This window comes from Anarhichas minor, unplaced genomic scaffold (genome assembly GCF_050575085.1).
Source record: "Anarhichas minor isolate MPS153535 unplaced genomic scaffold, ASM5057508v1 ptg000136l, whole genome shotgun sequence".
NCBI lineage: Eukaryota > Metazoa > Chordata > Actinopteri > Perciformes > Anarhichadidae > Anarhichas > Anarhichas minor.
In genome coordinates this window covers 11,599,869-11,626,404 of record NW_027466582.1, presented here as the reverse complement: position 1 = coordinate 11,626,404, position 26,536 = coordinate 11,599,869, and the positions used below count along the sequence as shown (strand labels likewise).

At 40.2% G+C, this 26,536-nt stretch overlaps 1 protein-coding gene across 1 annotated transcript in view; it reads right to left on the bottom strand.

Annotated features, from left to right (window-relative positions):
- lama2 (laminin, alpha 2) overlaps positions 1-25,887 on the bottom strand; it is a 128,737-nt gene extending 102,850 nt beyond the window's left edge. Inside the window, exons 1-14 of the mRNA XM_076084056.1 lie at positions 25,875-25,887; positions 25,628-25,798; positions 24,258-24,370; positions 15,498-15,549; positions 14,477-14,667; positions 10,316-10,495; positions 9,619-9,708; positions 7,084-7,201; positions 5,203-5,381; positions 5,021-5,120; positions 4,483-4,540; positions 3,452-3,554; positions 3,137-3,277; positions 436-600 (exon numbers count right to left, since the gene is read on the bottom strand). Of these exons, the coding sequence (XP_075940171.1) occupies positions 436-600; positions 3,137-3,277; positions 3,452-3,554; positions 4,483-4,540; positions 5,021-5,120; positions 5,203-5,381; positions 7,084-7,201; positions 9,619-9,708; positions 10,316-10,495; positions 14,477-14,667; positions 15,498-15,549; positions 24,258-24,370; positions 25,628-25,798; positions 25,875-25,887 (1,674 nt within the window). The remainder of the gene's footprint in view (positions 1-435; positions 601-3,136; positions 3,278-3,451; positions 3,555-4,482; positions 4,541-5,020; positions 5,121-5,202; positions 5,382-7,083; positions 7,202-9,618; positions 9,709-10,315; positions 10,496-14,476; positions 14,668-15,497; positions 15,550-24,257; positions 24,371-25,627; positions 25,799-25,874) is intronic.
- Positions 25,888-26,536: the final 649 nt, after the last annotated feature.

The following is a 26,536-nucleotide window of genomic DNA, read 5'->3' as shown; positions in this document are numbered from 1 at the left end:
CCCTGGTAGTGGTAGAAGTTGTTGTAACCTCACCAAGTACAGTAATAATCACAGGAGTAATTAACTGAGTTAATTCGCTTTGTCTCATCATATTCCCGAGTTCCCGAGGAAAATGTACACATGAAAAACTGTGAGAATAAAATTAAGGCAATCAAAATAAAAGTCCATCCTTGATTACGGTGCCTTGAACTCATACAATTACAAACTGTCGAGTAAAGTACAACTGCTAAATATCCACTGAATGTGAGGTGAAGTGAAGAAGGATAGACGCCTTGCTCAATGGGAAACGTTTTTGTAAACGTGAAAGCATTATTGTCTCAAAGCAAATATTTAAGCCATTTCCATTTTCCATTTTGGAGAGAATCTTGGTATGATTTAATTTGAGAGTATATGAACAGTATGTGTACTGTACATGCGTGCGTATCTGCATCTAACCTTGTTTCCCAGGTATAGACCAGGCGCGTTCCAGTAGTAGGCGGAGCCAAGATCATTCACAACGTCCGAGTGTCGGACGCTGAGATACGGAGGTGTCTGTCTGTGAACGGACCACACTCTTCCTCCTCTTTCTCCCAGCAGGTGCCAGCCGGTCAGAGTGGTCTCCTACGAGACAAGATTCAGAAAGAAGTAGTTAAAGATTTACCTTCAGCTCCGTCTACTGAGAAAACAACCGCTTTCATTCATTCCCTTTTGCAGAAAAGTGTCAGCTTCAACGAAGGAGTTAGCTTTCAACTTGTTATGGTAGGTTTTCAGCAACACCGCTGTCCCTCACTTACACTGAAAGTGAGTCAGGTAGAGATGTAAAATATAGTTATCAAGGATACAATTTATTTGAATGTTGGAAACAATTTCAGTGAGATTTTTGTAAAGTATTTTCAGAGAGTTTCAAACAGAAACGTCATGCTTAAATTTAGATTAATGCTTGTTGAGCACAGAAGCTGTGTTCACTGTCGGCAGATTTTAACAGTGAACACATTGACGCGAGTTAGTCAAGTTCAATGTGGATAGAATTTAAAACCTGACAAGCTTTACTCATAATGCTCAACTGGTGTTCATGCTTTGCTGCTGCCTATGACAAAGTACTGGCTGTTCAAATAGATGTGTCGCTCTTCCATCTGCAGTTCTCCAGTTCCAGTGTTTCCAGAATCATCCAGAATCACCATCTATATATATATATATAAACAGTATATAAACCTAAACTTTCACCTTATTTGTTAAGCTCCACAAATCTAAACTGATTGTATCAAATATGAGTAATACTCACATCTGTAACAGTGTTTTGTTAAGATTGTGCCAGAATAGCTTTTTCATTCTTAAAATACTTCATTTTGGGAGAGTTTAAGGTCCCAATCGATCGAAATGAAAGGTTATGTTAAGAAAAAGGTCATAATTTGTTCAGAGGTTTTGTACAAAAGTCACATTTCAGCCAGGAAGTCGTGCAACTGACACCTAGAAAAAGAGTTTTCTTTCTCAAATCATGAAGGAGTGTGTGCGTGTGAGTGTGTGTGAGTGTGTGTGTGAACGAGAGACAGCCAGACACACATCTGTCGTTGCAATTAACCTGACCTTGGCTTCCCCTTTTGAACGAACACACACACGCACACACACACACACACACACTATCGGTGTCTAAATCAGAGCTGTCATCCTGTCAACGTCTCCTCTCCCCTCCTCTCCCACCCCGCCTGTCAGTCAAAAACTGTTTTCCTCTTTTCACCTCTCTCCTCCTCCTTGCCTCTTGTCTTGTCTCCACCCTTCGTCTTACCAGTCTTGTCCTCCCTCCTTCTCTTTTTTCTTCTCTCACCCCTTTCCAACCCATTTTCACCCTTTTCTCTCACTTCCACCGTATTCAATCCACAACCATTGTTTATTTGGTAAAGATGTGTCTTAGCTTTTAAACCTAATACCCTATCGCTACTCACTACTGCCTTTAAAGTTTGCTATTCAAAAAACTCTGTGACAGATTTCTTTATTTTTTTTTAATTTTGTGTCTTGTGTCAGATGTTTTCTGCACCTGGAGGATATTTATCAAACTGGTGCACCAGTGTGGAAGAGCAGTTTTCCTGTCAACTGAGAAACTTCTTTTTGGTAATCAGTGAAGTGATTCTCTTCCCTTTATGCATATGTATGTACACAAGCATATACAATAATTGCAATTAAATCTGCATTATGCTGGGTTAAGTTTCCTGCAATTTCTTGAAATCTCAACAGTGGACGCTAACTAAACAAAAAGTTGACACAGTGTATTCAAGAAACATACTAGTATCGTCAACTAAAAGCCATGCCGCTTTTGTGGAGGAGTTTATTTTCCAGTACAGGATGGTTATGTTTGGTAGTACGGTGCAGCACAGCGACAGTAAAAAGTTGTCCAGCTCTCGATGGGTTGACAAGGTCAACACTGCGAGGACCATTGCATATTGGTTAAAGAAGCTATTCACATCCAGTGGGCCTCAGAGCGCCACCTAATGTGCCGAGGAGATACTGCCAAAGAGTAAGATGAAATTAAAAACAGAAATAAAAATGTAATTTATTTCTCTATATAAATGTGCACAAGAATTCACGTGAATAAAACACTTCATATTAAAATTAATAATCTCAAGGACCAGTTTGAATATCACCGCGCCGATCACATCACATCATCAGGGACAAACTGTTAGCCAGCTTAAAAGGCATGCGCCAACACTGTGCCAGTAAACGTTTTGTTTAACAATCAGAAGTGGGTCATAAAATGTAGAGAGCCCATTGGTTAAAGGCAAAAATGAATTGTAAAATTCGTTCATGACCGTAAGGGTAATAAGCACATCACAACAAGTGTGCATTATAATGTGCGTCATGTAGATATTATTCACTGGTAACTCTTTCAGGATAACAACTCTGTGGTGGATAGGAAGTGATGCAATTAAAATTTCTAGCATCAAATGTGGTTTGTTTGGATAAAAAGGGGAATAACTAGGTTGTTAGCTGAAAGCAAAAAATAGACGATGTGATGTTTACATCATCTTCATGGATTGAAATATACTTTGATTCACAATAAAAACTTTTGTGGCAATGTTTATATGTAAAGCCCAGATAAAGAGACATCCTGATTGACTGACAGAAAATAAGTGGTGTGTGTGTGTGTGTGTGTAACATAGCCTACATTGTGATATGTCCACGTGGAGGCAGAGCACTGACTGGAAACGCCCATACAGGAGCACTTTTCGCAGCCACGTCGATTGTCACCTTGGAGGTTATAGAATCCCAGTTTACAGCGGTCACAGTTTTCTCCTTCCACGTTTTCCTGCAGGAGAAAAAGACAGGAAGAGACACCGAGAGGACAAAGAGGCAGCGGTTTATGAGCTGCCCTCAAACTGGGGTTATGAGCACAAAGCATGTTATTGCAGTGTTAATGTGGTGAAAATAATGATGACAGGGCTAGAAAGGTTAGCACATTAAAGTGTGTGAGTGCGTGTACCTTGCACACGCAGGGTGTTATGCATGGGTCATCGTTGGTGCTTCCTTCCACACTGCAGTTACAGCGCTGGCAGGACGGGAAGCCCATATAACCAACTGCACACCTGGAGACAAATGAGTTTAATAACAATATTAAAGATGAAGGCGATGAGTATTACAGAGGCCTTCCTGTCACCAGAAGGTCACAGGTCGATGCTCCTAACAACCCCTGTGTGCATCCCGGGTCAGACCCTGAATCATTCGTTTGAAGCAAACAGATGACCTCGCACCACGGGTGACATGCATGTACGTACAATCTCAGAGGAAATATGTTGAATTAAAGAAACAACTCTCTAATTAGGAGAGAAAGTGAGCTGAAGCAAAGTCTATTAAAGGGCATTTTAAGAAGTGATTTTCAAGAAGACGCTCGTGCAGCTGGTCTGATCTGAGTGCAGGTCATTAAAAAGTATGGGGGGAAAGTTGTATAATTAGATTAGATTAAACCTGAATGAGACCCACAGGGAAGTTGAGTCGTTGCAGTGGGGGGAAAAAGATACTACAAACAAGCAATTATAGCAATAAGAGATAATGATAATACAATGAGTAATTTAAGATGAAGCACCTTGTTGACAGATTTACAGGTCGGACAAAAAAGCTCTTCCTATTGTTGTTTGTGTTCTTTTTGATTCACAGGTTAGGATTTTAACCTCAAGTTTGGAAAAACAAGACTTCTCTTGATGACATCAGGCTTTGTTCAGGCCCATTAGAAATAAAAGTATGTAAAATATCAAAGAAATAATATCCAAGTTGCAAATCAACAAAGCAAAAGAAACGGTTTGGCATTCATACCGAGTCCATTTATTCAGCGACATCTTTACATCGCGTAAGGTACAAAACCAAGTGTGTGTGTGTGAGATAGATAACAAATATCATCAAAGATCTTAATGGAAACTTTCTGGCAATTTCCAAACACTGATTGGAACAGACATCTGTTCACCTGTCACAATATATCTGTTTCTTTTCTATACGTGTGTATGTGTGTGTTTCTCTCACCTGTCACATCGCAGACCCCCAAAACCCTCCTTGCACCGGCATGACCCCGCTGGCAGAACTGTCGATCAAACACACACAAAACACACACACACACACACACACACACACACACACACACACACACACACACACACACACACACACATATTTTTTAAAACAACAGAATGGGTATCTCTTTGAAGTGGCTGCACCTAAAATAGCTCCTCATTCTAGACATAAAAACATTAAAAACACAAAGAGGAGTAAAATTATCTCTAATATAAATAGTTGTTCTGTTCTGCCAAAGGCAGTTTTCAATAACAGAAGCTTCTGTGCACACAGCTGAACTTGACAAACCCCAACCCCATAGGAAATCAGGCAGGACTGAATCGATGAAACGTTGGAGTTACTGAAGTTGAGGTTATTTTTAAAATGAATTAAAACATGTAACATGTGCTTGCATTCACTGAAAGCCTCTGTACGTGTCTGCTATTCCAAAATGAACGAGACTGATGCACATCAGGACAGACAGAAAGATTAAAAAGGTGTATTTGCATACTGGGCGTAGCCGTGCTTGAATCTGCGACACACGATTGGCTGATGGAACCGTGTGAGTCACATGTGCAGGGGATGCAGGGGTTCTCCTCCTCAGCGCTCACCTGGCCGGGGGAAGAAAACAATCATTCTTGCACGCACTCACTTAATCATAACGAATCACAGGTGCGTGCAGATGTGACGTACCCCAGCGGGTCTGTAGAACCCATCGACGCATGTCTGACAGTTGATTCCAGCTGTGTTGTCGCCGCAGCCAATACAGACTCCGCCGCCACTGTTTCGACCTTGGCTGTTCAGGCTGAGTGACAGATCTGCTACTGTCTGATTAAAGTAGCACTCCTCTGCCTTACCGTGGCAGTTACACTCTGGAAACACACACACACACAAAGAGTTGACACTGTAATTGATAGGATTGTTGAGTCCTGCAACCTCCCTCTCTATCAAAATACTTAAAAGAGGACAACTGGCGGGTTTGAAAGGCATGTTTTGGTTTTTTTGCCAAAATTACACCACTTATCATAACATGTGGAGACCCTATTTGTTCCAATATTGGTAACACTTAATTAAGGGCACTTGGGGAAATATATAGATTCCATTTTTTTCTGTTTTTGTAAATAAATGATAAAATAAATTCAACTAGCATTTTCTTCCTTCATTTTTTATGATTTATGGTATTATTGTATAACTAAGTTATACTGAACAAAGGACATTTTTGAGTTCTCTCTACTTCTCACTATAACTGTGCTGTTTCCATAGAGGTGCAGGACTTCTATATTGACGCCACAGCAAGTAAAATGTGACAGGAGCAAAGAAAATAAATGGACACTGCTTGGGTTTCCGAGGTTTAATCGATTTACTTCTTCAAAACAGGAGTTTAGAAAACATCAAAGCCGGTTACACTAAGGTTCAAACACTGACCATGAGCAGCATATTATCTCAACAGTCCAGAGAGAAAAATGAGGGTCTTTGCTTGTCCTCAGCATTTCCCACAGCATGGTTGTGAGTTGGGAGCCTAGCATTAGCCCTGTCTCCTACTCACTGAGCATACCGTCTACATTTCCCATATAAAAGCAAGGTGTTGTTCTACAAAGTCATTGTGGAAACAATTTTAAAAAGTGTTACAAAACAAGGACCACAGGGTGGCCAGTTTGAGTAGCAGATCCATCAATAGGAAGGGTCATCGGATCCAAGGGTTGTGACACTATGAGGAGGGATTTTGCCTCTCTGGAAAGTTACAGCATGATGTCAGTTCTGTTTGGTGCAATAACAAGTGGTGGAAATAATATGTTCAAATGCCTCTTTTTATCTCCAGAACATTTCAGGGCCCTTCTCCAGGTCTGATCTCAGACTTGGCACTGCTGACTTGTAAAGCTGTGCGCTGCTGCTGCTGGGCTTCCCCCTATGCCTGACTTCAGTTCGGGGTTGTCCATTTCCCGCATTAGATCACTTTTTACAATGATTGTCAAGCAGACTACATGATGCTGCTGCATTTGCAACTTCCCCCTCGGCAAGCGTGGACTGTTCAGTGCTGAGACAGTCTGGTCCTGAATGGGCTGAATCTGCCACCTTTGGTTCCTTTACTACTGTAGTCTTGTTGTGTCAGGGTCAAGGCAGAAGCAATTGTTATCAGGCCATGACGACGACAGAGCCTGTTATTTCCAACAGACCTGTGTAAAATAAAATGAAGATTACATGTTGTAAGCCTAGTTTTATGATGACAGGTGGAAGCCTCTAACCTCGACGCTCTGCTGCTACATAGTTGATGAAGGTTAATGGATGCAAAGGTGACTTTTGATGGCTCTGTACAGTCTTATGGCTCCTTCACAGTTCAATACTGTAAGGCCAGAGCTCGTATTCACTGTAGGAGGGTTGTGGTAATACATTATCACAATCGCGGTGTGTGGGTACATGTGCTACATTACAATGAAGGTACAGTGGGCGCTTACAGTACCAACAGAACTCTGGAGGAACATTTCCAAGTCAGAACGATGGTTTCCGGCTAAGTAGGAATTATGGGTAGTGGTGTGTAAGTTGAGTGTGTAGTCGGTCGTTGTGTGTTTCTCTTACTCTCGCAGACATGTCTGGTGAGGAAGGTTCCTGCCATCCAGGACTGCTGGTGGTAACCAGGGCAACAACGATCACAGCTCTCCCCGCATGTGTTGTGTTCACATTCACAGCTAAACTTCTACACACACACACAGACACACACACACAGACACACACACACACATAAATGCATGAAAAAAAGTTTCACAGATTTGTCAATTAAACAGACATGAGCAACTGTGGTTAAATAAACGGGTCGTCTGCTAGCTGGAACGTGCTAACAAACTGAGTCATCGTCAAATTGGAATTCCAGTGTAGCCACAATCTGTCAGATGTCTGGAGAAGGAAACATATCTACGTCTCAAAATGTTGGACCTTATTCGCTTGATTTTAATTGAGATCAATCCATACAAGGGACGAAGGCATTCATACAGGCACGGATGTAGCAGACAGAGATTTCCTCGTGTGCTTTGTCGATTTCCGTTGTGCACAATGTGAAAATCAACTGAAAATAATAATACAATTAGATACTTTAACTAATAACATTTCTGTATTTAACATACATCCCATATTAGATTTGGAAAATATACATATTTAACATCCGAGGACTACGGAACCCAGTCGGCACTCATTGTATGATAAATATGTAGGTAACATGTAGGTTACCAACCAGGTCTCTTTAAATCTTGTGTAGGTGACAGCAAGTAAGATAGAGTTTTCAAACTTATCCAACCAAAAAACTCTTATCCAAGGAAAGTACAGCTATCAGTTTGACTGCTTAATGCTAGTGTTTTTTTTTTTTTATTTAGCAATGAAAACAACTCCTTCAAAGACTATTTATTCAAGTTTCTCGCCCAAACATTTTTTTTACAAGATAACATTTGAACACATGATATATGTTACAATTTACCTTTCACCCAATACTTTACCAAGTAGAGCTTGAGTGCATCACCATGCAAGTCAATGCAACCTCTCTTAACGTTAGTTGTGAAAATGGAGGGCTGCAAAGCGGTAATTATCAATATGCATGACCTATTGAAAGCCTATCAAACAACAACGGATTCACAGGAGAGCCAACGTCAATGAAAGAACTCGGTTCACTTTCCAGATTGTCAAGTCGGTAGCAAATGGGTTCACTATAACTCTCCCGGGAGAGAAATGAATTCAAAACTAAACATGTTTCAGGAAATTTGCCAACTTCAAGGTTCAGTAATTCAATTTAGGACTTTCTGTAAATTGGTTGATGTGAACAGGGTGCCAGATTTAACTGAGAGGAGAGCAGTCGTACAATACCACAGCGAGAGCCAAGTTTGGATTTGTTGGCACAATGGAATTTGCCCCTTTTATCTGAGACACAACGCTACAGCTCTGGCTTCGGGCTGTCTTTGTACTGAGCATGCATCTGAACAAATGTTCTGTAGACGATCATCAACAAATCATCTCACAGGTCTCCACCTTTTCTGCTTCCTGAACGTCTGCCCGGGTCTTTGCTGCATAGATGGACATGAACTTGTATCAAAGTAAAGGAGCTAAATGTCTTTTGGGAACAGAGCGGTCGAGGAAATCTCTACAAAATTGTAGCTCTGATACAATTGTAGCTCTGATATATAACAGACTAATTACGTGTAGAAAAGCATTTAAAAGTAAGTGATCTAAAGTTAAAACTACATTATTCTGCTTACATTTGAACCCTAAAACCAAACATATGTTCTCAAGCAGTGTTTTAAAGATTTTGTCCTTTTAATCACTTTTTAAGGAAGCTACCAATTTTAGTACATGTCTTTACAGCAAGAATACAAAGTTAAAGAGAATTGAAACTTGCTTAACCCAGAAATTCGAGTGACCTAATCCTGGATGTTTAAGCATGAAAACACTGTTAAATCAATACGATTCAACATTTGGTCGTTGGTATTTTTTACCAGCAAGTTGGAAATCTCATTTCTTGCAACGTTTTTTGCAAAAAAATCTTCATAATTGGTTTGTCTTTTAGTTCATTTCAAATACACCTTCAATATGGCCTGTAGATATGTAAAGGAATATAAAAGAAAAAGAAACTGGAGCTCTTTACACATCAGTGACATAACTTATTGTCAATGACATCATCACCAAAGGACCAGACACCAGTGTCACATCTGAGTAAGTATTCGTGGTTCAGCCTCAGGACATGTAAAGGACACAACACCCTGTGTGTGTGTGTGTGTGTGTGTGTGGGTGTGTGTGTGTGTGTGTGTGTGTGTGTGTGTGGTGAGCGAGACGGAGAAAGATCAGGTGTCTGGTATCAAACACTCCACTGTTTGAAGTGACACGTGAGACAACGGTTCACTGTGTCACCTGTGTCCCCTGCAGACAGTCAGCCAGACACTCACACACACACACACACACACACACACACACAGAAAGTTTGATACAGGGCGGTAGATAAAAAGCTGGTGCCCAAGGGCAGTCTTTGCCCCTGTTCAACAGTATGGAGGAGCTCCATTACCTTGGCAGTATTGTTAAGTGGACTCTGTATTTCTCAGTCCACTACTGAGAGGTACAGAGAGTTAAGTATTTTACCTTTGTATGAGTGTTGAGTGGACAAGCTTTGGCGTGGCCGTAACAGATACACATCCCTCCAATTGAGATGTCCTTAATGGAGTAGTAGTACTGAAAAGAGAGGGAGGATGAGAACACATTATAATGAGTAAGACAGCGTTAAATAGCATATTAGCGGTTCGAGCGTCAGAATTACAAGACAGTGCTCTCACATATCAGTGGTGATTACACTTGAAAAAGGATATCCTGGGAGGAGCTGGGAATTGACCCGCTCAACCTCCAGAACTACAGATCATCGTCACAGGAGTTATACGCCTAAATAAACAATAGATGATGACAAATTAAGAACGATAGTAATACATTTTATTTCAATTTGTATCTAAATAGTTTTAGTAAGTCACTGCTTAGTATCTTGTAACATTGAGTCAAATGTATGATTAAGTATCTGATGAATTATGACTTAGTTAATCAAATGTATGCGATGGCATAGACCTATTCATTATTAGGCTTGGTAATACATGCAAATATTAGACTTGGTTTATTGTTGTTATGACTTAAGTCATTCATTAAAACATTACTTTGACATAAAGTTACAGAAACGTTTAAGACTGAGGTCTTTAAATTGTGACACGCCTCATTTTGTCCTGGACCTATTTGTCATTTTACCTGGCAAATATTTATAATTTCCAAAATAACAACAAAAAAAATGGAGCCTCACCCGTCTCGTCACGATGAGATCGATATCTTTCGGACCGTGGAGTGCCAGAGTCATGAGGTCGGCGTTCAGTGTTCTGATTCGCTGAAACACCAGCCTGATGTAGCGGGCGGAGGTGAAGTTCAGCAGGGTCGGGGATGGGTCGGCTGCACTGGGCCGGCCATTGATCAAAGACGTGTGGATCTGCAGACAGACAGACAGACAGACAGACAGATGGGTAAGTACTGACAAGTAAAAGCAGAGATAAACTGAGACAAACATTAAAAGGTGCTTTTAGTTTTTCAGTGGCAGATGGTGGAGGAGGAGTGAGAAACTTCCTCAGTGAAGCCAGAGAAGCAACATATAAAATGCAGATTGGATGGAGGAGAAGGATGAGTAGCAACAACCTCTTTGTAACAGGAAGCGTTGTCTATGACACATTTGTTCTGAAATTCAAAAAAGACTTATAAATAGCCTTCACCCATGATCTTATTTGTTGGAATGCACATTTAATTATCTAGTTATATAACTGAAGTTCATAAACATGCTTAAAGAAACACCTTTGATGAAAGATTTTCAACGTGGCTGAGGTGATAGAGAAGAATATGTGTGTTTCTGTGGTGCCAAAAAGATAACAGTTTATAGCTGGACCAAAAGAATCAACAGATAAAGCCTGCAGCCTCACGACAAGCTGCTTCCTGACACTCCAGACCAGCCATAGGCTAATCTCTTTAAACAGATCCTGCATTCATGCGCAACGGGACAAGATGTTGGTATCGGTTGTGGTTTCTGTTTGTAGTCCGAATGGTATTAACCAATCACATTTGAGCAGGCTTTGGTTGAATGCAGGTAAACGGTCCATGTGGAGAGCAAAGTAGGCGGAACAGATTGGCCGAAATGCAATCTCAGAACCAATCGCCTATCGTCTAACGAGCCTTTTCTTTTGGTTAACAATGAGCTTGTACAATCTGATCGAACACGTCATCTCTCAACTCCAGCCTTGCATCGTAAGCTACTATTCAGATTGTAAGCAATGAGCAGCGCGCGGAACCGAAAGTCTTGGCCTGGATATCTGCTGGCTACACCCGAACCCCAAAAATATAGTCCATTGCCCTCACAGACGTCAGTCCTCAGACTTATCGCTGATGGGTTCTGAGATTGGTGATTGGCTACCTGGAACCAACCTTCTGCTCAGGTAAACATAGAGTGAACAAGACTGATAAAGCATTTAAAATAATACACAACAACAAAGAATACATTTCAGATTCCTCTTTTACTGCAGGCACACACAGTGTATCTATGGCCACACATGCAAACCCTCATTAGTGGACTAACTGTAACAAAGTGGCATTTACTGCAGAGCAGTTTTACCCTTTCTTCCACAATGTGACAGCCCTCACTCAATCACTGTTTAGAGGAGCTGATCGTGCACACCTGGGCACTCTCTCCTTTCCTTTTGTAAAGGATGGCCCAGTGTACCCTTTGCTAAAGAAGTTAAGAAAGGAATAGAAGGATTTGACCAGTTATATCATGGCTGCCACTTAGATACTTCTGGGTCATTTCACTCAGTTAGGAACCTTCCTTAAGAAAAAAACGATTTAACTCTGATTTCACTTATTGAGCAGGTGATCTGCACAAACATCCGAAACAGAGGAAAACAAAGGTCTGACCCCTCCACAGATCCTAATGTTACAATACAACGTAAACAATCGTGCTAATGGCCATCAAGGTGTCCCGATATCAAAAAATAACCAATAAGGCAGTTAAAGATTACCATTATGCAAAACTAGGCTTCTGCTTTTCTGCATCAGGGCGCCTCAAACAGTAACATGGACACTGGTAGACATTTTAATTTGGTCAAACAAAGAAACTGACATTTTGGATTTGAATTGCCTTGCTCTGCCTTTAAATTATGTAGAAGAATACGCACAAATTCATATTCGGCATCACCAATAATCAACGGGCAGCCAGTGTGAGGTCCTGTCTGCCTGCCTGTCTGTCCATCTGTCTGTCTCACTAATGTGGCCAAAAGCAACATTTGTGATCTGCAAAAAAGTCTTACAGAGTGGGCTGACCGTGTGTGAGAGTGTGTGTGTGTGTGTGTGTGTGTGTGTGTGTAAAGGGGGAACACTTGATGGGTGCAAGCAGCACACTTGGAAGCAACGAAGGAGATGGTTGTGTATGTGTGCGTGTGTGATGAGTGGTGGGGTGACATTGTGAATGTGTGTGCGATGCTGTGACACATCGCCTACGACTCATTATGGTTTCACTGTGATCAGACGGGATAGGGAGCTGTCAACCACACACACACACACACACACACACATTCAGACACCTCCGTCGCTGCTTGCAGCTCTTGACATCTCCCAGCTCGCACCCCCTCTAGCGCTCCCCCGTAGGACACAGACACACAAGACGAACCACTGAACACATGCATACAGGCAACACACACACACACACACACAACAGCACCCATGTAAATGCGTATACATATTCAGACAGGCATCTACAATTAGTGGCTTGTGTGGGAGATGTAGATGCGTGATTAGTTTGTTTTCACTGCATGTGTGTGTGTGTGTGTGTGTTCCACAGTCCTCTTCCTCTTCATTAATGTCAGTAATAGCAGGCTTGCCCCTCTGTTCTTACTGGATGCAATCACAAACATAGCTGATCAAAGCAACATAGCAGTAAACAGTGGTGTGAACATGTGCGTGTCAGTGTGCGTGTCTTCCAACGGTGATTTAAACTATATTAATAGTATAATAAAGAAGCTTTGATCTACTTATTAACTTGAAAACTGACATGTAGCATTTCTATATTTTTGATATTATGAGAGCTAATATAAACATTCTACTTTCTTTTTCATTATATATGATATTTGTGTTGATTGTATACAGTTTGATGTAGTGTAATGGGTTGCGCTTCTTCTTAGTTCATATTCTGCTTATTATTCATGTCCGTCTACTAAGACCGCAGCAACATCTCCTCTCGTTCACAACTCTGTTTCTCCCTTCCAGAGCCGCTGCCCTCAGCCCTTTACGACATTCCCTGCGACCTCACCGTCCCCGGCCTGCACACCCACTGTAGCCCTCATTCCTTCTAATCAGTCACTTAGTATGTACACCGATCCACAACATCACTCTCTTTCTCACATCATCTTATTCACCTCCTGGCCATAACGTTCCAGCCTTTGCCCTGCCTTCCTGCCTTGGATTTTTTTTTCTGCACTCCTACCTGCTCCCTTTTTGGATTTGTTTGCCTTTTCTTACTGCTTACCTGTTTTGTGTACTTGCCTGTTACAAAATGCTGTAAAAAAGGAAAAAATACAGGCAATATTGCATTTGCAGGCATGTTGTTTTAGCAAGCCAACCCAGCAATTAACCCAACGCCGTCACCTAAACTCTGTTCCTGTGCTGGAATGTAATTAAGTACATATGTTCAAGTACTGCCCTTAAGTACAATTTTGTCATACTTGTACTTTATTTGAGTATTTCCAATTTATGCTACTTTAATCGTCTACTGAAATACATTTCAGAGGTAAATATTGTACTTTTTATTCCACTACATGTATTTGTTACTTATAACTACTAATTACTTTGTACATTAAAAAACACATGACTTGCTTATATGATATGATGCAGTACTATAGGCTGTTAATAATCTACCCAGTAGTATACAAAGAAATGTTAAATTGACTCCACTGTAATCAATGGCAACATTTAAATGCTAATAAAAGCATTCATTAGTGATAAAAACAGAATAGCATAATATTCTATGACGCTTTGAAAGGAGCCATTCTGCTTGATGAGCACTTTTACTTTTGATACTTTAAGTCTATTTTGCTGGACTTTTACTGAAGAAACATTTTGAATGCAGGACTGCTGCTAGATTCAACCTGACCCAGTTTAACCCAACTCATCCTGGATCAACCCAGCTCAACCCAAAACTCTACATACCCCAAACCTCTATGTAGTCTAACACAAGGACATGTATGTAGACCTAGCATAATGCAAATCATTGTACTCTACACACCCAATCAGAATCTTCCAACCTAACCAAACCCACTCCATCCTAACCTGAGATAGCCCTAACCCACTGGCACCATCCAAATCAATCCAAAACCAAACCCAACTCCACCAACGATCACAGTGGCAGTGCAACAACGTCTACAGCTACACGTGTTACCTCTCCATTCTCCAGAGGGTGAACCTTTGAATAAAAAGATGTGCAGATAACTTCGTCATCTCTGGTGTAGGATGGAGGTCCGGTCCGTGGATTAATGTCGAACCTTGTCAGGCACTCTGTGTCTGTGATTGCGTAGTACTGCCAGGGATCAAAGGTCACACCATCTATCGAACGCTCCAAGACCCAATTACCTGCGGACAAAAATATTAGTGAGGAATATAATGATGAAAAGCTTAAAACGTGTGATGTGGAGAAAAGATCAATAAGAAATGATGATGGGCATCCAAGATTCTGCCTGGGTCACCCTACTTAAAATACATAGAAAATTGACAGAACATTCAATTCCATTGAATTTCTCAAAAGCTTAAACTAAAACTGTGATATTACACCTAGATTGATTAAATGTGAAGTGAGGACAGTCCAGTTGATGGAAAAACCAAATAGGAAAATTACACAGCACTAAACAGAATACAAACTATATGCAACTATCAGGGTTTGCCAGTTGTCTTTTTTTGTATTTAAAAATGAACATTAGCTGACTGATAAAATCTGACCATCTTTATGCATTTTAATTTAAAAGTTAAGATTTTATTCTTAAATCTTTTATATGTTTTTGACATTAAAAAACATCTTGTTTTACGTTGTCTTTGTAACACGATAACACGTTTTAAATGAAGTGAATGAAGAAGAGCAAAGCACAGTAACATTTACAGACACTAAGTTCTCAGGATCTTGATGTATTGGATGCTGGGGTTTAAAAGTTAAAGAAAAATCGGCACATAATGACCATTCAAGATTTTAAAGTAAAAATGCAATTTATTGGATATAATCTAAAGCTGTCAAATTACTATTTGTGGGAGGATCATGTAATCAAAAGGCTTTAATATCTGTATTGAACTATTCATAAGACAGATACTGAAAATAAGTCTCTAGCTGGCATTTTAATCACATAGTTGTTGTTATGTTAACACCTGAAGCAGTGTGCGCTGCTTAAATACAGACTATGAAGCAGAATGCTGACCTGGGCGAGGTGAGTTGGCTGCCTTCAGGATCATATAGGCGATCTGGAAAACCTGGAAAACACAGAGAGGATAGAATGAATCAAAAGCACTTCTACATGTAGTACACAGTTACCAGCGGGAAAAAACTTTCAATGATCACACTTTGTTTTTTTCATTTCAATGCTCAATTTATCCCCATCATCATGGCAGACCTAACAATTGTTCGAGCTGTCACCTAAGTTTTATTGGACTGCTGAAACAAAATCGAGTTCACATCAGTACGTTTCCTTTTTGACAACTTTCAGCAAAACAAATAAATGGACCGTTTAAAGGAATTAGCATGGTTTGAACTCCCTTTACAAACACAGATATTCACACAGATATTATAGCTGTTGTCTGAAATCACTCTCTTGTTTTCTCACTCTCTACTGTATATACAAAGGACGCTGACCAACCAATCATTTTGGGTCATCGCTGACAGATGGAATGCCGCACAACTGCAGCACATTGCATTGTGGGATTGTATCAGAAAGCCTTTTGTTATGTTACATTATGGGATTTTCTGATGGCAGTGTACATAGGCTGTACATACAGTAGAGGGCATTGAGGTTTTTTAATGTGCAGCTTATTAATATTCAAAATGAAAACTGATTGACAATTAAAATCCAAATATCTGTGTTTAGACCGACTTTCCCTTCAGTTTGATCACCACCTAGACAGACAGACACAAACATTGGATGTGGGTCAAATGCTGACTCCCTGTCTCTCTCCGCCACCCTGTCTTTCACCCCATCCTTTCTCTCGGAGCATATCCCTTTTTCTTCTCGTGATGTGGGAAGCAAGTGTCACATTGCAGCAATTAGAATAGGGAGAAAGCTACTGTGTGTGTGTGTGTGTGTGTGTGTGTGTGTGTGTGTGTGTGTGTGTGTGTGTGTGTGTGTGTGTGTGTGTGTGTGTGTGAGTGAGAGAGAGAAAGTGTATTTCAGGGTAACCTTATAGCAGTCATTCAAACCCCCTACAAAGAGCCAATGTTACTTGTATTCCCACCGAGGTCGGATGGTGTGTCTTTATATGCGTGTGTGTGTGTGTGTGTTTGTGTGTGTGTGTGTAAAAGAGCTCTCAGCAGTATCTTGTAATATGGTGACAGCTTTGAGACAGCTAGGCAGCTCCAGCAGCTAAACATAGATGAACACAGCTAACTAATGCAATGTACCTGTGTGTGTGTGTGTGTGTGTGTGTGTGTGTGTGTGTGTGTTTGTGTGTGTGTGTGTGTGTTTGTGTGTAGGTCTGCAGTGTCACATTCTATGTTTCGATCAGATTTGGGATCAGACGAGAGATATCTTTTGCCTCTAAAGCGTGACACAGCGTCACCAAATGAACACACCGATAACTGTCCTGCAAGAACTCACAGGGCTCGTTAATGAATGTTTATGTTGCATCTGTGACATTTAATGTCTGGTAAGTTTATGATGAGTCCACATCCTGACATGTTATCAGCCTTTGGTATATCATTTAATTGGCAAGATTCACTTTTCAAATGAGTTTTTTTTACTCATCTTAAATTTCTTTCTGCTTAAATTTGAGCTTAAACTATAAACTCAAACTCGCAAGGTGTCTGCAAGTTTCATCAGGTTACATTTGAGACCTTGCTAATGCAGGTTAGAATGAAGCACATGAGATGTTATCTCACTGGTGAAAGAAGGCATACCTCACTAAATAAATGTCAAAAATGATGCCAATGTGATTTCGTATTAAATATTCATATTTTTTATTTCATAATCAATTTACAATTTTTGGTGATAGCCTGTATCAGAATTTCTCCTTTAGCCTTCAAGCCTCAAAGTGGCTGAGTCACACATGTCCTTTATTGACAGTTGAGCTCGCAGGACCACGAAGACACAATCTCAATAAACTTATCTTACGAACTATAGCTTACAAATCACAGACAGCTTGTTGTTAGAAATGGTATTGTAGAATAAGGAATATTATTAGCCTGTGACACAACGCTGACATAACTACTTTATGCCAATAGAGAGTAAAATTAAAAAATGTCTTTGGCTATAAACATAAACATAGATGAAAACATTCTCTCTTTTGAGTGGTTTAGTCTAAAAGGAGAGCACAAAGCTGATCTGCTTAAACCCTGTGAAGTCCAAATGAAGTCTTTTAAAGAGTAAAACTGTTGCACTGATAAATAATTACATGATTCCAAAATATATCACTGACTAATTTGATAAGTTCTATTTTGCACATTATAGACGTGTTGTTATTGCAGAGGAGTTGCGCAAATTATTCACAAGTCTATAAAGGCTACAAAACTGTGTTTATCTCCAGATATGTCAAGCGTCCTCGATTTTTACATCTCACCAGTGAATTGAATACTCCAAACCAAACAAATGAATATTAATTTCCAAAGAGTTCTCAAGCATTTTATGTGAGTAATCTTACACATTTAACAGGAAATAGTCTATGATATGCCAGGGAATGACTTTATGCACATATTGGAGTGTAGCAGCCAAATGTGCACTTAAAATGTTTATTTTAATGCTCAATCAGTCCATTTAAGCCCCGTGTCCAGTATGGCTGGGTTGCCCACAATCAAATGGACTGTGAAGAATCCCATTTTGTCTGAGCGTGATTTGGAAACACAGTGACAGTGGTTTTACTGAACAGCTGGTGTTTACAGGCCATTCACATGGCAACGTGTTCAAATTTATCTGGCCAGATAAACTGGCATCAAACCCCAATTCCAGTTAGTACTGCAGCTAATTAGAGCAGAGTTTGCACACAAAAAACACAAAAGACAGATCAGAAACAAAGTGGAAAAAGATCAGAATGAGATGGGGAGATGGGATTTAGACCTAAAGAAACATACTGACACACAGGTGGATATGGCGTCAGAGCAAACAGACCTGCTATGCATTCTCGTTAAAATTGACTGTCACTTCAAGAGAAAATGTGTTAACATCTCACTGGACTAATAAAGTTGCCTGTGGCCCAGTTTTAAATAGTGTGAATCATCCAGCCTCCCCGACTGCCACGCTCAGCGCAGGCAAACAAGCAGGAGATATTCACTGGAGCCACACAGTCATCTCGTCGAAAGATCGCTCTGCTGAGCTGCCACTAAAAACAACTTAAGGAGATGCTGCAGTATTTTTGAATGACAGTCTCTTGACAGATCTGCAGGAAACACATTAGAATAAAGTTAAATTTTTAACCAAATTGCAGTAAAAAAAAAAAAGAAATATAAAAAACAGACAAATGATTGTGTTTTTCACATTGTCTAAAAGAGACAGTGGAGTGCAGCATATCTAGACAACAGCCTCTGGATAAATCTGAGAAATGTCCTGGTCTGAAACAGCCAATCGAGACCTATTCTCTTTAAGTCCGCCTCTCTGTCTGAACTGCCAAAAAACACACACAAGTAGAACAAATGCACACACAAACACGCTCGCTCACAGACTTGGTCGTAATTTAGCCTTAAGCTTTTTAAATAGGCTTTAGTCCGCACAAAACACCAGATGCTGCAATCTCTCCCACATTCTTGCTTTGGCCCGAGCTACTGTCAAACACAGACCAACAAAGTTTCATTGGGTACAGCAGATGTCTCATTCACCTTCTCTCTGTTATGAATAAAGATGTTTTCTGCCGCTAAAAGCTCTGTCCATATATGTCTCATGTTCCTAATTATTATTTTAAAGTACAAAGTAAAGCAAGACTTTATCCAAGTTTAAGATGTGTTTCCTATGGTTTACAATGGGAAATGTTTAGCACACAAAATGTCTCATGTAAGATGTATACGCCATTTTCATCCAAGCATAAAAATATGCTATAAAGCTATAACTATGATTGGTAAAGGTTCACTGAGTCCTCATAACGACTGATTTTGAGAACCGGGGGACTCCAGGCTCAAGCGTCTGCCTTATTAAGGTGTCCTTGAGCAGGACAATGACTCTAGACTGCGGTGAATTGGAATGTGATGAGAGTGGAGGTTTAAAGCTGCAATATTCAGTGATCTGGATATTCTAATAAATGTAAATTAATAGTATAGTACTGTCATAGGCCGGTTTATCGGTCTGTTTGTTCATGTCCAACCGTGTGCCTGAAAATGGGATTTTTAATGATGTTTGCGTCATTTTGAGGCGCGTAAAACTGACTGTAATGTAGTTAATGTTGAAATGGGTGAGGCTAATTGTGACAAAGCAGTTACAGGAAGTCAGTCAAACGAACAAAAACAATGGAGGAAACTATCGAGAAGCTGTGAACTCCAATTACTTTTCCCTATATGGTTTTTCTTGTGGTCTCGTTAAAGAGCTGCTAATTATAAGGTCAGTATCGTCATTTTCTCAATGCCCCGTGTTGTCATGTGTTTAGAAAGTGTCCCAGTTCCATCTGGAAGGAATGGTGCAATATACCACATTATGAGCATTAATATAGCAGCAAACATGTATTTTGTGTATAAAATAGTGTAGTGTGTAGTGTTATGGCTTCATATAATATATAAATATGTAATCTATACATTTGTTATATATTTTTTTCTCCTGAATGTGCAAAACAAACCGAACCGTGACCCCAAAAACTGAAATGCGTGTGCTTGAGGAAGCGTTGCACCACTCGCATGTTGCGGTATTTAAGAGCGGTTGATAATGACAGCACTTTGACTGACAGCCTCTTTCAGGTCCCCAATCACTCTGCCAGGTTCTCCTCCCGCCCCCAGAGAGCAGAGCCGGCGCATGATTTGACCACGACGGACAAACTGTCCATCAATACAACTGGCTGCTGCATTTCCATTATAACTGCAATTTAACCTCTGAAGCTGACAACAGATTGTCGCCACGACGAGGCAAGTTTAACCCCTCATGGTGAAGTAGTGTTAATAGATTAACGAGTAATTTACTAATTTACATGCAAACATACATTACAAGGCAACTCAATGCTTCACACGTTGGTAACGCACAGCTGGGAAACTTTTGTTTGATATGGAATAACTGAAAGTATAACAACACAATAATTAGAAAAAAAAATGTACACCTGTTTAAACCTGTAAATGAAACCTTAAAAATGACCTGCAGAACGTCTCTGCAGAACACTTTTAATTGTCAAGGCAGATGCAAAATTACAATTGAAGAATTAATCTAAAAATAATAAAGAACATAGACAGACTTCAATTGTCTGTCTCTCTCTCGCTCTCTCTAACACACACGCACACACACACACACACACACACACACTCAGCTCCCACTCTTTCTCATTATTTAGTCTTTCCATCCAGAGAGGCTCAACAATAACAACAGCGGAAATGAGGGTGGTGATGTCACAGGCGATAACACACACACACACACACACACACACACACAAACACACACAAAAACAAACAAGCAAGCCCACCGTTATTTTCTGAGTGAGATGACTGAGGTCGCAGGGGAAATTCAGCGCACTAGAGGGTAAAAAGCTTTCCGTTGGACTGATCGAGACTCACACGTGTGTGTGTGTGTGTGTACACACACACACAAAACACCCACTGAAGAATGCACATGTTCACACAAACACACACAGACATTAATGGCTACGGTCGATCACTGCAATTCAGGCGTGAGGTCGATCTACTGTTACTTTGATCAATACAAAATTGATTGAAGTAATATACAGAGAGTTACTTGATGAAAGGAAACAGACATTTGAGAATATATCTAGAATTTGTCGGAACAATTTTTTCATTATGTGTGTTTACGTTGTGCTACGGTGCAACATCCAGATAAACCTCCATCACTTAATATATCTGGTATACTGAATGAGTTGTAACAGTAAAACATCTATTTTTCATGGGGGGAAACAGCAAATATGACAATTGGGGATGCCAAAGTCGATTTGTACGCCAGGATGACGGCCACGCCGGGTGCAGAGGAACCTTCCCTCCACGCAGACAGAGGACGCAGGGAGCATGAAGTCCACGGGCCCCTGGAAACATCGACCCCAGGGCCTTTCCAAGCCGGCCAAGAGCCGGTCGCAGCGTACCGCCGCAGAGAGACAAAAAGGAACTAGTAGTCCAATCTTCGTATTGAACAGCCAAATCGATACAAAGAAAACAATTCCGATTGGGTACGGCCCAAATGATAATAAATAAGGAGCGCTCAGCCAAATGAAAATTTTATCCATTTCTACCGTATCGTAAGATGGACAGCCTTTTCACTTTTCACACATTGCTGAGAGCACGTCAAACATGGCCATCATACAAGAGGACTGTTAGAGCTGAGATGGCTCAGTAGGTGCTCATTGAGGAAAAAGCACGCTGGTATTAAAAAGCTTTTAAAGAGCCTGCTCATGACAAATGGAACAAGAGCAGGATTTCTTTTTTCAGACTCCGTATCCAGCTGTGAGCTTTCTAATAATTTTTTCCATTCCTTTTTCTGCACATATGCAAATTTGACCGTGGATAAGTGCAAGAATAGTGTGTGTGTGGAGGTGTGCGTACATGTCAGCCTCCTGCTCCACACACTAATATGAAGGTCAGAAGCGAGTCAGTGAGAGAGTGTGTGTGCGTAACCAGGCAGATGCATTCATCGGCCATTTCCCTCTGGTGACAGGTGTGAAACGTGTGTGTGTGTGTGTGTGTGTGTGTGCGTGTTTGTGAGTCCATTTAGGAGTGTACCGTATATATATTCTGCAGCCACACCACAGTGGTGAAAGGTGTGATTGATGGGCCTGAAGCCATTAACATGTCAAGATGGCGCTGCTCTACTTCCTGTCCAGAGATATAATTATATTCTACGTATGTGATGGTTGGCAAAAAAATAAATAAAGCTCACCTCAGTTTTGCTTCTTCTCTCTCTCTCTCTCTCTCTCTCTCTCTCTCTCTCTCTCTCTCTCTCTCTCTGCCTCTGAATTAAATTCAACGCAATATGAATAATAGGAGCTTTGTTTAAACTTACACTGACAATGAGCTGTCTGTTTTCACTGTGTTTAAGTTCTTAATATAGTACCAAGGTTACAATTTTAAAGAAACAGATTCAAGAAAGAGATGTTGATAGTCTCACAGTTGTTTCATTATGAGGCATACTTCAATTTTTCAAATGTTATGCCATTTGAATTCTTTTAGGATGTGAGAGTTTGAAGATGATGCTATTTTGTAGTCGGTTGAGAAAAAAACTGATTTATTCTCATAATGTTCAAACAGAAGTGTGAGCTTGAGATCACAAAATTGTACTTTTATTGACAAAATTGTGAATGGCACATTCTGCTTGAGCGATATTCATTTACATGAGGTGTCAAAGTAGTTATTGAGTTCCTGCTAATGTGTGTTACCTCAGGCTTTTGTTTTAATTATGGCATTTTTGATTGGAATATTGGACTTTTTATTCCAAAATTAATCTGTTTTAACTGTAAAAGCAATTTTTCAAAGGCTTCTCTTAATGAACCGAGGGCTTCTCGTGAACTAAAGTCTCTCACCCTCATTAGTTTTATTCTCAAGACATCCATATAATTATTCTCTGGCGCTGTAATCTGTTTAATCGCACTTCTAAACTAAACTAGATATCCTAAATCATCCCATGCCAGTACACAGCCCCTCAATCACCGATATTCCTGCCAAGCCTTCCAAATCAAAAATGAAAACCAATTATTTAAAGAGTGACACGCATGCTTATAAAATGATTGATAGCCAGGTTAGTTCAACCAATTTCAGCACTGCTGAAATAATAGTCGGTTCTTTGGATGACAGAACAATGAAACATTGTTTAAATGATTAACTAATTGCTCTAATTACAATTGGATTGACAACATGCAGGCTGGTGTGTTTATGTAATCTAAGAGGACTGTGGTTATGGGAGCAACATCTTGACAGAGAAGCAACATGGTGGCAGGAAGTGTTAGGATTAACATATAGAAGCAAATGGGAGGATTGTGGAATAAAATAAACACTTAATACGGTAAGAATTTACAGATTATTGTTATGAAGAGACAAGAAAAATCTACTTGGACAGCAGATCTAAAGGGTCAAACTGCTTTGATGCTGCAAGCATTTGACGCCCCTGAAACAAGAATGAAGCTTGTTTCAAGTTTTTAGCGTCAAATGAGGACTCGGCGACCAAAGCTGTTGTTTTATGCGCCCGCTGTGCCTGTTTGGAGAGAGCTAAAAGGAATAAAAGCTATGGATTGTTACGAAATAATCAAATTATTAATAGTAATTATAATAACAATATTGCTGTTGCATTCATTGGTTAAAACGACTAGCTGTTACAACTTTTGACTGTTTCTGTACTCAGCCAAAGATTGTTCATGACGTAAGGCAAGCTTTGCTCAGTAACACCACTGTACCAGTGTGAGTGGACTGAGTGTTTTTGTTGTCCCAACAACTCCAACAGAGCGATTCTATCTATCTTTCGTATCATGTCAATGATTTGAAAGACAAGGGGTATCTAAAATACGAAAATATTGCCTTTTCCTCAAATATAGTGCGCCATAGGAGCATCGATTGATGCATGTCAAATGAGGTGTTTTTGATGTGTTTGGGTATTTAAAAAGAAAGGCAGTATTGGGACCAATGTTATGTGCATTTGATGACCCAAACATATTTTGTCAACACTTAGTTCAATTGTTTGTAACTCAAAAAGGAATTACATTTATAATTTTAAGAAAAAAGAGACATCACCTCTTATTATATCTCAGAAGCTATAATAAGGCTGTTATTTATACCTGTTAACCTTAAAACGTTTAAAAGCTTTTGAAAGAATTTTGGTTTTACTGTTTTGAGTCTTTTGTTTTGTCACGTGTGTCTCTGTTACCTGTTTTAAGTCCAGAGTGATAGTCACATAGTGGTACTCCATTCCATTCTTGATAGAGGGACTTTGCCACCAACGGTTCGTCCCATCTGTGGCATATTCTATGGGGTGTTGTTCTGTACACACACACACACACACACACACACAGAAATAGAGAAAGATAGAAACAGGAAGAAAAATCATTTTAGTCTTGAATCCAGCATTAAGGGGAAAATGTTCCTCTCCACTGTTTTTTATATAAAATTCTAGCATTTTAACCATTCAAGGCCAGATATCAAAAGGACATTCTTCTACCTTGTCAAAGAAGAAAGAATAATAGATTTCCTTTCCATTTCAGATGATTATATTTCTCTTCTGAATAAAAAACAAAACAAATCTACTCCTGGCCCCCGTTACTATTCCACACAATAGCTTTAATGGAACAAGAAGAGAAGATATCATCACTTAGCAAAGGCCACTGTGCAGAACGTTTGTGGACGCAGCGTGTACGGGATTGTGTTAGGTGTTTACATGTGTGTGAGAGCGTATTTTTAAGTGAAGATGTGGTGTTTCAGGTTGACTTGCAGCTGCCAATCACCGGGATACTTATGTGTGACATTTCTGTTAAAAAACCATGGCAACTATTGATAGCAAAATGAGAGCGCTACATAGCCTTTGATAAAAGACATTCCTCTGCTTTTTAAACAGCATTCTTCCTCTACCCTTATTCTTTAGTCCTACTTCTCTTTGCTTTGGCGGTCCTGAAGGGCAGAATGTTTTACACTCGGACAGAACCAAGCTAGCCAATTCACCTTGCGTCCATTATGCTAAGCTAGGCTAACTGTCTCTTGTGTCCAGAGCTTCGTCAGTCAGTCATTCAGCTGATCATTCAAAATAAATAAGTCTTGGGTTTTAGTATTATTGGAGACGGCAGTGTTTTAAAATCACCAGTTTTGTCTCAGTTCATCTCTTCATTTTTCATCTCAACCTTTCCAAGCTTTTCCTTCCCTCCTTCCTCATCCCCTTTTTGCAGCATTACATCCCGTCCTTCTTTTATTCCTCTCATCCTGGTTGACTAAAGCTAACTGGACTCATTAGCTGACTCATTGGCTGGTTAATGATGGACTGCTTCACTGAAAAACTGATTGGTTGGTTGTACGAGGTTAACTGAATCATAGATTGACTAAATAACCGACTGTCTAGCTGGCTGTTTGAATTATGATCGCAGGCTCATTTTGTATTGTCGTCTTGTCATGTTGCGATGAGTTCATTCGTCAATTATCTTTTTAGACAAAATGATTAGTTAACACCTGGCCATTCTGGCACTCATTAACTAATCTTGCATGATTCATTATTGTAATCAGCCTGCCCATAAAGCTTGTGTGTGTCCTTACCAAGTGGTTGTGTACTCTTTTGGTTGCAGATTCGACACTGAGGGTTTCTAATAGGCCGGCCTGGTACATGTTCCACCAGCTTACAGAACATCTCTGGACCCAGTGAACCACAGGTTGCATTAGCGGAGATGTCTGCCATGGACGCCAGGTTCAACACCGCCGGGAACAGTCCTGGAGAGAAAACACAGGCGATTACATACAGAAACAGATGCTGAAACAAAAAACAGCTGCCTGTATTCGTACTGACGTCTGGCAGACATATAGATTGAGCGGAATATTAAAAGTCAGATATTTTAGGAAATGGCTGTGAGATTGAACGCAAACAACCATAATGTACAATCCCATTAAACCCATCGCACATCACAAAGATGTACGTATACAGTATATAAGCTTGACATGTGAATACACAAAGATATTGCAGCAAAGTTCTGCTTATTTGTGTAGTCAGATCATCCCTAATCACAGGTCCAAGTCCATTAAGAGTAGTTCAAAACAGGTCAGACTTTCTTCAAAGCAAAAAATGTGTTAAATTGCTAAAAAGCAGTATTAGGAACACCCAGCACACCGTGCTTTGCAGACAGGTTTTTGTATTTAAAATCATTAAAATGATGTCTGTGTCTCTGTGTCGTCTTGTTCCGAGTGAGCCAGTGAGCGCTTGTCGCTGTTCTGAGGTTCTGAGTAATTAGTGTGGAACATGAGGGGGAGGGCAGGTGTTTTATACCATCCACGTGTGTTCATTTTGGGTACAATCTACTGCAGTTGACATCATTTGCCCCTCATAGACAGCGAGAACCGTATTCACTTTATCTTTGGATAAAAGAAGCACACAACGGTTTTTGGCCAGCTTTCAACTGTGCAGACTTTGGGCAGTGTGTTGCTACTACATCAGAGGACTATTCATTTGCATTA